This window comes from Pseudopodoces humilis, chromosome 6 (assembly GCF_049639895.1).
Source record: "Pseudopodoces humilis isolate 2021_Gansu_Grassland_sample_001 chromosome 6, ASM4963989v1, whole genome shotgun sequence".
Classification (NCBI taxonomy): domain Eukaryota; kingdom Metazoa; phylum Chordata; class Aves; order Passeriformes; family Paridae; genus Pseudopodoces; species Pseudopodoces humilis.
The window spans coordinates 22,938,509-22,950,564 of NC_142205.1; the positions used below are offsets into that span (position 1 = coordinate 22,938,509).

The 12,056-nt window shown below is 37.2% G+C and overlaps 1 protein-coding gene across 6 annotated transcripts in view; it reads left to right on the plus strand.

Moving 5' to 3' along the window:
• Nucleotides 1–12,056, plus strand: part of N4BP2 (NEDD4 binding protein 2) — a 35,396-nt gene that overhangs the window by 8,861 nt on the left and 14,479 nt on the right. For 5 of the 6 annotated variants that reach the window (XR_015772662.1, XM_088056370.1, XM_014262359.2 and 2 more), the window contains 7 exons: nt 167–1,397; nt 2,218–2,342; nt 3,495–3,583; nt 5,063–5,139; nt 6,863–7,018; nt 8,306–10,599; nt 11,963–12,048. Coding sequence is in view for 5 of the 6 variants with exons in the window: in XM_088056370.1 (XP_087912496.1) it covers nt 167–1,397; nt 2,218–2,342; nt 3,495–3,583; nt 5,063–5,139; nt 6,863–7,018; nt 8,306–10,599; nt 11,963–12,048 (4,058 nt within the window). In the remaining variant the exon portion in view is untranslated. The remainder of the gene's footprint in view (nt 1–166; nt 1,398–2,217; nt 2,343–3,494; nt 3,584–5,062; nt 5,140–6,862; nt 7,019–8,305; nt 10,600–11,962; nt 12,049–12,056) is intronic. The other variant, XM_014262368.2, reaches the window with a different exon arrangement.

The window sequence follows — 12,056 nt, forward strand, 5'->3', positions numbered from 1 at the left end:
GATCAAGTGAATTTCAGTAGCTATGTTTAAAGGTGAATTGGTGAACCATCTTTTGGTTGTTTCTTTAGTTGTAATAAATGCTTCTTCAAGTTACAAAAAATTGAATGCTCATCAGTTTGGGTTTGTTCAGTTGACCATGCTTTATTCTGTTTATCTTACCGAACAGTAGAAAATGCTATGGATCATCTTCTAGAGCTGTCCACCCATGCCAAAGGAGTAGCATCTTCAAAAACCTTGGGTTTTGATTTAGCAGCATCATCATTACCTCTTGTTAATCAGCAAAGATCTATTGCAAATGAAAGAATGGGGGAAGGTACTGCAGCACATAGTTATTGTGGAGCAGCATTAGAAAAGGTCCTGTCACCTGGTGTGCAGCTGACTGGAGAACTGGATTCCTTACTAGACACTACCTTCGAGAGTTACAGCTTGGGTGAAGAATTGCCTGATTTTGCAAATGGCCAAATAGTGCATGAGCACCCTGTGGAACACGATGGTTTTACTGAATTTTCTGAATGGGAAAAATCTGATTCAGTTTGCAATGTCCTACTGTTTCCACAGCAAGCAGAGACAAATAATGAGGTTTTAGAAAACTTCTGCTGTTCCCAGCCACCAGTGAGTCAGCTGAGCATCCAGACAAGCTCACCATCTGCATCAGACAGTTTTGCACAAATACTGGAAGATTCTGATTTGTTGGAAGGACATGTTCAACATGATGTGGATTCAGAAGTACATAAACTATCAAATGGAGAAATATTGTGTGAAAATTCTGATCAGACACAAGATACTGTTTTGGATCAAAGTAGTGTGACTCCTGCTTCTTGTGGGTCCTCCCAAAGACCTGTGGAACATGGAGTAGCTGTTACTGGAGATCCGGATTCAAGGTGCCTGGAACAAGATGAAGATGCAATGACTGCCTTAAGCAGCTACCAGAGTGCTTCTCTTTCAGAGGCGTGTATCTCTCCTGAAACATCGAGTTTCAAAACACAAAAATCTGCAGATATTCAGCAGACTCAGCAGGGTTATAACTTAAATTTTTCTACACCATCAGGTCAATCTCAACAACACTGGAATCTTATGGCTCCCGTGTTTTATCCATCCAGTGGAAGTCACAGCTTTGTAATTCCTGTGGCTGCCAGTCCAGGGCAGTGGGGACCTGTTGCTGACTGTAGAACTTCGGAAAAAGGACTTTTTCTTTCCTCCCCAGTGATTTCAAATGCCTGGGATGGCAACCCTTCTCTGAAGGTATGGGGAAGTCAAGATAGAAACTCAAAATTGAACCTCTCGCAAGCACAGCAACCACGTGTTTGTCACATGATGGAAAAAAAGATGCAACTTATAGGTCAAGTACTTGTTCTTCTCAGAGGTGTTCCAGGATCAGGAAAATCATATTTGGCAAGGTAGACCATTTATATTGTGAGCTTCTAAAAAAAATTGCTTAATCTTGTACAGGACTTGGCACAGGCAGAGACAATTTTCTGACACTTGTAAATAGTTATGCGTAAACACTAATTGTCAGCTACACAGTACACGCAGTGTGATGGGTGATAATAATTGCTGAGAACAGAGTTGCTTGTAGGTCCTTTGTTAGTGAAAATTGAAATAGGAATGATGAGCTTTAACTTTTATCACTAAAAAAAGGAGTTTGTCAGCAGAGCATCATTGCTGTAGTGTTAGGTCTGCTGTATTCTTTGAATCCCAGTTTATTTAGAGCGTTTTCTTCAAATAGCATTGATGGAAATATGCCAGCTCTTTCCAGGCAGAGACTCCCCTTTAACTGTGTGACTTTTTCTGTATGAGTAGTATATGTGAAGCTTCTTGGGAGGAATTTTTGATTTCTTATGCTCTAAAAGCCTAGATTGAACTTAGACTCCTTTTGACTGACACCTGAAGAATTTGACACAATTAAGACAGGATATTTGTCAGTGTGAAAGTATGTCACTTCATGTAGATGGAAAAACACCTCCCTTGTTATTTTGAAATGAGAGACTTGTAGGGAAACGATATCAGCTCTCTCCCCTAGATAATCCTCAGCCTTTGGGAAAAACAAAGGAGGGAAATTGTTATAGATCATACTTGCTTGGAGGTTGATTTTTTTTTTTTTTCCTCTTACCTACATTTGCTGCTTCCATTCCAAATAACTTTGGTTTTGTGCAAGAGACTAAAAAAAAGTCTGGGAGGACAAGGGGAAAAAGCTGTTTATATCTTGATCTTTCACAGGAATTTGCTTGAGGATAACCCTGATGGAATCATTCTTAGTACTGATGATTACTTTTACAAACATGGACAATACCATTATGATCCTGATTGCTTAGGGGAAGCACATGACTGGAACAGGAAACGAGGTGAGATATAAATAAGGGATTAGCTTGCTCATTTACAGTTCAGTGCTTTAAAAATCTGCTTGGCTTGTTAGGTGACAAGTATTTATCCCATCATAGAAGTATTTTTTAATATGTGCAGAAAAAGAACATGAGCACAAACTTGGAAGTCATCTGTTCATTGTGTGTTTTGCAATTAGAAATGGCAGTGTCTTTGTCAAAAGTGAGTTCTGTCCTCAGTTTTTATCATGGTATATGTTTTGGGTAGTGTCCCATTTCCAGACTCGTTAACTACACCATCTCCCAGAAGTTTCTTCTGGGATGATCCATAATATGCATATGCAGTAAGTAATGAGGATACAAATAACATAAAACGATCTTCCTGTTCTTCATTATCTTTTCTGTTGTACACAAAATTGTTGTCAAATTTAAACCAAATCGTAAGGGCAAGACAGAATTTATTTTTTCTTTTTTTCATAATTGGGTAGGGTTTTTTTTGATAGCATCCTGTGCTAAACTCACCATAGAACAATTATTTTGAAGCTTTTACTTGCTAAATTTGAGCCATGGTCCCTTTTCTGCTGTCAAATTTCTACTAGTGGAGAAACAAATTAATGAATGTGGGATTCAACAAGAACTGTGATTGTTCAGACACATTGTAACATGGCTACAGAAACATGATACTGTGTCTCAAAGTTAGTGGTTCTATACATTTCATTACTATGTATTTAAATTGCAATAATTCTTTTGGTTTTTCATATTTTATACAGTTTACAGAGTGGACTAATCTTAAGACTGTTATAAAGCCAAGAATTTTGTATGCAACAAAGAAGTCCACTTTAAGGTGATCATGTAGTTTTTTAGTTTAATTTACTGATTGATTAGTCATCTTGGTGCATTTTATATCTGCATTTTCATTCCTTGATTATCATACATACGTTAATTCAAAAGCTGATGCCATATCTCAGTAGCTTTACATGTGGGGGGGGATTTTTGAAGTAGAGGGCCTTGAAACAGATCAAGCTATGGCAAGAGTTCTTTACACAGTGGTTAATCATTATGGATTATCTCTGTAAAAATATAACAAATTTAGAGAGAAAGAGTATTAATATTATGTTCATCCTATTGTAATGAAATTAACTATATTGTATTGTTTTGTACATGTGTATCTTTCAGCCAAAGAAGCGTTTGAAATGAGAATCTCTCCTATAATAATTGACAACACAAACATACAAGCATGGGAGATGAAGCCTTATGTTGCTTTGGTTAGTATTAAAATTTGACCAGTGTGAAAAAAGATTATTGACTATCATGGCAACAACATATGTTGTTTTAAAATGGGAGTATCTTTCTCAGTCTAGATGCTATTCCACAAGGAAGTCTGGAGTAAAAAAAAACGTGTTGCATGGTGTCATATTGCCCCTGTGTCATGTTGTGTTATGTGACTCAGTGTCAAGTGTCATGTGGTATATGAGCATTAACCTGACCTAGATACCAGAAGCCAAAGCCAAGTACTTTGTTCTTGGGGCCAAAGACAAATGTTATTGAAGATACTGAATTTTGTTCCTCTTTTATATGATCAGTAAAATTAGAAGCAACTTTAAAAATGTAATCAACACTAACAAATGAGTGATGTGTGATGCTCTGTACAACTTGAAAACTCAGTTTCATCCTAAATATGATGTAGAGGGAGATACCAGTTGGAGGCTGGAGTTACCAAATATTGCTAGATTGCTTGAAGTTATGCAGATTTACTTTTTTTTATTGTTTTAATACTTCTTGTTGAAGTGATTCTACCATTTCACTTAGTTTCTAAATGGGCATCAGCACTTTTAGAGTCTAGAACTTATTTTGCTATTGATCATTGACCATATTGGTTGGTAGTTAGAACAGCATTATTTTATGAAGTTGGTTCTGATTAACTGAAATAATACATTGCAAAAAAGTATTATAATGTAGATCTGGGTTTTCTCCTTGCCTGTTACCGAAACACAGCAGAGTGTAGTACATAATTGACAGCTTTTGAGCAGATACCCTACGTATACTGCATGTGCTAATGGATTAATGAACAGTGAGACTTTAACACAGATAATTTTTGTTAATAAAATGTTTATTTTATTATCCTTGCATTTATTAATTTGTTAATCTGACAAATGTTCTTCCAGAAGTGCAGTGATAAGGATTTTTTCTGAAAACAGGAATGGGGAGAAACAACACGGTACTTGCAGTGTTTCTCCTGATTAGACTTTAGGCTCCTTTTCTGTCATGATGAGACTGGACTATATAGGAACCATTTACTTGTAGCTTGGTCTAGTTTCCCATGTGGTTTGAAGGCTGTCCACAATAGCTGAGCTAATGTAACTGAATTGCTTGTTTTGGAGCTGGTTCACATCTGGTCAGCTCTGAATGTAAGCTGTGTGCTTTCCTTTATCTTGGAGAGGCTGTATAGACATGTGTATATTGTATCTGGAAAGAGGAGATGTTTTGCAGTGTTGTCACAGAGAAGACACATCATGTCACACATTTAATTTTATTGTAAGAGGTACATATACAGTTTTAAAAAAATCTCTGTTTATATAAGCCAAAGTGCAACACTGGAAAAAAAGCATTATTCCAAATGTTTAATAGGTATCAAAAATACAAAAAACAGCTTTGAGGAAACAAGATATGCATATAGTATGTTTTGACATAGAAATAAGAAATGGGTGATGTGGCATGTTCTGTTTTATATCTCTTTTATTCAGGCTCAGCAGTTCAAATACAAAGTAATGTTCCGAGAACCAGACACTTGGTGGAAGTTTAAACCAAAAGAACTTGAAAGGTAAGAATGTAAAGGAAAATGACATGCTAGAGAGTATAAGTTATGATTTTTAAAAAGGTATTGCTTTTTTAAACAGTACAATGGCTAGTGAAGTAGCAAGGTATCTGTCAAAATTTTTGTGATAAGTTGCTTTTTAATGATATTTTATGCACTTATGTATGTATGTATTGTAAGATCTTTTGCCGCTTCAGTTATATGTAAAAGGAACTGTTAGCAATAGCCACTGTGATGTTTTCATTATTAAAGTTCTTTACATGTAAGGTATAGTGACTGTTCCTTTGGGTTACTGAGGTTGCAAAAATTACATCATGTTGGGGCTGTTCTTGCATCCCGGTCTGTTGCTTTAGTTGAGGTGTTTCTGCTGTCATGGAATTTTGGGCAGTCAGCACCTTGTGGCCTAAGAGGGACAAACCTCTGTGCATCATCGTTATTGCTTACCTCTCCTTAGCAAGACCTCCTATTACTTAGGGCTGAAATTGTCAAGATATAGATGCTATGTAAATGAATAATAAAACACACAAAAACATAATGAGAAAATTGGCTAGATGCCAGGTTCAAATGTTATGATCAGTGTGCAAAGTGAAGGCTTATGTCCCTCTGGGGAGAGATTGCAGCTCTTTAATGTCCTTTTTATGACTTGGATGCTGGAACAGAGTGCACTCTCAGCAAATTACAGGTGATATGGAACTGAACAAGAGTAGTTTATTCAACCTTAAGCAGAGATCATTGAAGAAGAACCACATTGTTATAATCAGCTACCTTTTGAAAGGTTATAGAGAAGACTAAAAATAAGTGTGCAAGGATAGGACAAACCAAACATCATCAAGTTGGAACTTTTGATTACATAAAAGAAAAAAGCTCAATGTTTACTTAAAATTGGTTAGGTACTGAAAGAGTTTGCCCAGAGAGTTTGTAGACTTTCAGTCATTTCAGGTATTCAAAATCACGAAAAAAGCTCTGGGCAACCTGATGTAACTGTACTTCCTCTGAGTAGGAGACTGAAGTTTGGGACTTCAGAGGTCCCTTCCCTTCCTTGTAGTTTTATAATATCTGTTGTCATCTGAATTTGTATTAGCTTAAGGTTTACTGCTTTTTAAGTGAGGTATGGTAGATTATTTTCCTTTTTAAAATAAAAGTTAAGCCTTTTCTTCTGTATTTTCAATTTATCTTTTACTATCCTTGGCAAGATTCACTTGTTTTAGGTGGAACTGCAGCAGAACACAGTGCTAGTTGGTACTTAGGTAGTGAAACTTTCTGGCCAAAAGGTGACCAAAATAATAGGTGAATAGGTTTTCTTCAAGGCTCAATGAGTTCTGAGTTAAGCAAAACCAAAGAAAGAAAACTGAATTCAGAAGTCTTCTGTACTCAGTTTGAGATCCTGCATCCTTGTCAGGATCTGTTATAGTGTGTTTTTTAAACTTACTTGAAGAGGATGCATTATTAGTACAGTTTTAGCATTTTAGTATTATGTAAAATATCCAGTTGCAGTACAGGGAGACCAGATGGGGTGGAGAAGTGGAGCAGCAATTTGTCTGATATGTCCTGTTAGCAACACCTTAGTACACTGTTACAGAAAGAATTGCTGTCTCACAGCTTTTAATCTGTCCCTGAATTCTTTGGTTAGTCTTACTGTAAATTTTATTAAATTATTATTAAACTATTCTCTTTTGTCATTGTAGTACACAAATATGAAATGTCTTTTTTGTTTGTTTTCAATTCATAGGAGAAACGTTCATGGTGTATCTAAAGAAAAGATTAAAAGAATGTTGGAACGTTATGAACGCTGCCTTACTGTAAGATCAATATTGGATTCTTCAGTTCCAGACAAATCAGAAGCTGCTGGTTGGAGTGAAGATTCTTGTCAGGAGGAAAGCCAGAGGTTAGATTCTTTCATTAGCTTTGTAGCATTAAATAAAAGGCTAAAAATATAGCCTTTTAGTGTCTTAGCAACAAAACTGGGGAAATAGTGTCGAACAGTGAATGCATTAAAAAAGACAGTTAAGTAACAAAAAAAATCCCGGCATGGTTTTCTTAATTTTTAAGAATTTCAGGATTTTACGAAATGAGCAGTCAAGGGATCTAGTCAACTTTCCAATGCTTTTTGAAAGCCTCCCATTACAGCTGTGTTACTTTTCAAGAAGCCAGTCTTGACTGACTTTCTATTATCGTAGAAATGTGTTGTTGGATGTATGCTGTAGATACAAAGCACTATCTATAAATTGTTTTTTAGAAGAATGTAGTCCCAAATAAGAGCAAATCACTATTTCCAAGTTTGTATGTTGATATTAGATTATGTCTTTGTGGTAGAAGGTGGATTCTTTGTGCAGTAGTGACAGGTTACCTACTTGCTCTTCAAGTGTACTCAATTTAAATTTGCCTAGGTTTCCGTTGGCTGCATCCACAACTGTTCTGTTAACTGCTCCAGTTACCAGTCTGGATCATGCTGTGCAGTGCATTGCCCAGTGTCGTGGCTCAGGAGTGGCACTCCCCAGTTCAGTGCCCCTACTGAGACTCCCAAGCCGTGCACTGCTCGTTTGTTCCCCTTTCCTCTTCCCATGCGTTCTCCAGCAACAAAGTGAGGTGGTATAGAATAACCTCTGTGTTCTGGCCAAAACTAGGACACATAGGAAATCAAATTTTATTTCAGTTATTATTTCACTTGGGTTTTGCATGTGCGATGTATTTGAAATGATAATTAATGGAATGTAGTTGATTGTGAAAAATGGTTTGACAAGAAAAGGCACATTCTCTCCTAGTTCATGTCTAGACTGTCTTTAGCATTAAGCCAACAGGAGAGAGCAACAGTCATTAGATAAAAGTATGTTTACCAGACTTACTGATCTGAATGAGGAAATGTCTGGCAGCAAAGTGCTTTGATACAAAACTGAATGCTGGAAATGGGATGGGTAGACATTGACTCCTGAGAAAGTATTCATAGCTCTGTGCTCTAGTAAGAAGGGGGCACTTAGTAAAGAAAGTTCATCTTTATCTCCTTTTTTATTGAGGAGTGTTGGACTTACAGCTAAGTCATAAATTTGTTTTCCTCTCACTATAAGTCTAACTAGGTTAAACTCTCTACCCTAGTTCTAACTGGAGTTAAAAATATGGACAAATGCTTTAAGAAGGTTTGAAATGGGTTTATATTTCATTCCAATTTGTCTTTCAGAAAGAGAGAGGCACATTCTGATGTAAAGGAAGAAGAATGTTTTGCTTCTGAGGTGGAGCCTATTGAATTAGCTGAAGTTGATAAAACTTCTCCCCATGCTTCTTTAAGATTAGAAAGTAGTTGTGATCCTGAGCATTTTCAGAAAGAGGAAAATGAAATGGAAAATAACTTGGTGAAACACAATTCTGAGAACAGCCCTGTTCGAGATGACTTGGAAATTAATTTATCAGATGGCATCCAAAAAGAGCTGCCTTTGGAGAAGAAAGAAGAAAAGGGATTAAAACCAGAAAAAAATACTGAAGCAGAAATGGATGAGGTTGATGTGATCCCAACTGAAGAGACTGTGAACTTACACACAGGTGGAGCTGAGGAACACAGTGATAACAACAGTCTCAAAGTTCAAACTGCAGCTGAACAATTGGAACCAAAATCAACACAAATGAGTAACACAGTGCAACCAAGCAGTTTGGCTTTTGATGCATCTGGAAAACCAGAACTACTAAACTTTCTGGGTGACTGGCCCATGGAACAAACAATGGGACAGAGAGTCAAAAGATCTAGAAGACTGGAAAAATCTCCTCGGAAGAGTGATAAGGAAGGTGAAACTCCCAATCAGCAGCATTCTGAGATAGGTAAAGAGCAAGTGAGCCTGCCTGAGACATACACTTCTGAGAAAGGACATGAGGATGAAAATCTACCTTGTAGCTGTGTTAGTTCAGATGAGGTTACACCAGAACTGCAAATGTTAGGGTATTGGCCTGTCTCAGCCTCATTAGAACAGAGACAACAAAGGTCAAGGAGAGTGAGAAAGACAAATTTAAATCAGTATGATGAAGACAAAAATACTGAAGACAACATTAATATGAATGCTCTTGAAACTGTGCATGTGATTCTTGGGTCATCTGTGAACACTGAAGAGCAACAAGATATAAGGAATTTACCTGTGCACCAAGAGGAAATAGCAGCTAGTGAAACAGTAAGTGAGGAAAAATCCCAGCAAAGTAAGAGAGCAAGGAAACATCACAAATTAGCCCTCACTTTTACGAACAGCAGCTTGCTGCATCCCAGAGAAGAGGACCACTTGTCTAAACTTAATGTGGCAGAAGAGATACAGGACATAAACTTATGTAGGCAAAAAAGTTGCCATTCACAAACTGAATCACAGGACTTTGCTCTCCTGTGGAGACTAGAGAAGAAAATGCTTTTTCCTGAGACAACAAAAATATTGCATGGCAGGCTAGATGGCTTCAAACCCAAAGGCATGGATAATGCCTCGGATTCTCAGGAAAAAATACCCTATCGAGTTATGTATGATAAAAGTACTTTTGTGGAGGAAAGTGAGCTTATCAATATTGATGAGTCTGAAAAACTAGATACGCTCTGTAAGCTCTTTGAGTCTGTTTCATTTGAAGCTTTGAAAGATTTGTATGAAAGATGTAACAAAGATATAGACTGGGCCACAGGTCTACTCTTAGACTCTGATGAAAAGGTATGTAAAGCTATTGACACTGAAAGCTTTCAGGTAAGTGAAGCCGAGCCAGTGGTCGCAGACCTTGATTTCAAGGCAAGTACAAACTATGATGAGACTCTCAAAGACTGCAAACAAACCCCACAAGTTTTTGGGAAAGGTGATATCTTTGAGGCTTTAGAAGGCAAGAACTCATCACTCAGCATTGCAGAAAGTAGGGCTGCCAAGACAGCTGTGACAAGTACTGATGTGTCTGACTCATTCACTGCTACCTCATTGGATAATTCAGTGGAACTGAAAAATTCTGTGGGTTCAGCCCCTAGAACTGACACAAGCAGCTCAGCAGCAGGTGTCATTGAGCTGTCCATTTCAGGAAAGCAGAAGGGAGAGAGTGAGAGTCCTCTTGAAGAAACTGTAAATAAATCATCACTTTCACAACTTGATGCAGGTTTGCCTCATGATCCTAACATAACTTCTACCAATTTGACATCTGAATTAAACAATGAAAGTGACAGTAACCCTTCAGAAAGCAGTGCTGAAAATTCCAAAGGGACTGGTTTGTTACTGGAAATGGATCGTGCATCTCTGGTTGGTCCTAGGAGCAATAAAGAACAGGAGATGGATAAAGAAACTCAGAAGAATTCCAGGGAGATAGGTGGTAAAGAGGAAATTAAAACTCCAAGCTGGCCTGCAACTAAAGCCAAGAGACAAAGCCCTATACCAGCATCACATGCAGCCTTCAGTATAGATTGCCTAGAACTAACATTGCCTCCTGAACTGGCACTCCAGCTGAAAGAGATATTTGGACCTGTTGGCATTGATGCAGGTATGATGATTTGGATAGGAAAGCTTTCTTTCTTTGCCTGTGCTTTTTTCCCTTCATGCTTGATTTTTAGGGAATAGATCCCTGTAATTCCTCATGATACTAGTGGTTGATGTTGTTAATGCAGAAATGAAACTGAACGAAGCATGGCATAAGATATGAGTGCCATAGTGCTACCTTCTCCCTTTGTCTTTTTGTACATGCACATACTTCAAAATAAAAAGAAAATATACTGGCTTATTTGCATTCTGAGCAACAGGCCTTTGAGCTTATATTTAAACTCTGAAGAGATATTTAGATGATAAGGAATATGCTAATTGTGGCTGATTAGGAAAGAAGAAAGGGAAAAAAACCTGTTGGCATCAGTTAACTTGGGGGACAAGAAGATGGATGGTTAAGGGAGATGAATGTGACTGTGTACTTAAAAGATGTCAACGGACAAGTCTGCTGTCATATTATGGTTAAGGAAGCCATAAGCATCTTGAACATGCATCTCAGAAGTTAAAGAGTGATAGAAAAAGGAAAAAAGAAAACAGGAATATACAGCTTGATGTTATTCTCTCTTTTTTCCCCCACACTTTCTTGGTTGTTTTTTGGTTTTTTATGTTTCTGCCTTTCATCTTGAAGATTGCTTTATGTGAAACCCTGGATACCTGATTTATTGGTGGGTTTGATTGCTGGCCTCTTTGCCTTAAATGCCTACCTCCTTAAAAAAAAGTTGGTTTTCTATAGCAGAAAAGTGTTTTATTGTGTCTGAAGTAAGCCCAAAGTTTTTATTTGACACATCCATACATCTTGCTTTTTTTAGTTTTGAAAGGGTGAGGAACACTCATTTAAGGAAAAAGAGCTTTTGTTATGGTACCATGATAATTTCTGCTGTTTCTTTTAGAGTTTGGGGGGATGCTTTGAGTTTTTTTCTCTGAGTTTGTGTGTTGGAAAGGAGGGATGTGACTGCTGTTGGGCTGTGGTGGGTATGTTGTAAAGAAAAGCAGTTGCCACGTGGGTTGCAGTGGAATAGGGGAATCACAGTTTCATGGATGTTGTTTTCAATTAACAACAGCTTTGTAAAATAAGGGTCTGCTAGAAAAATGGAAAATGGGGAAAAATACAGTTATCCAGGTAGTCATTAACAATATACAGTTAATGTTAACTTGTTTCTTTCCTACCCTATCAGTATTTTTGAACACCTGAAAATAATTTCTGTGAAATGCTTTTTTTTTTCTTGTTTATATGTTTTTTTCAGGCATGATCAGTTTATGTAGAATCTCCAAAATTAAAATTAACCAGTCTAGGATACTGTACTTTAATTGCTTACATAAGTTTTTATAGAATGCTTTTAATGAATATATTCTCTTTGTTCCACAAGGATCACTAACTGTTGAGGATTGTGTGGTTCATATTGATCTGAATTTGGCAAAAGTGATTCATGAAAAATGGAAAGAATCTATTCTGGTCAGTAG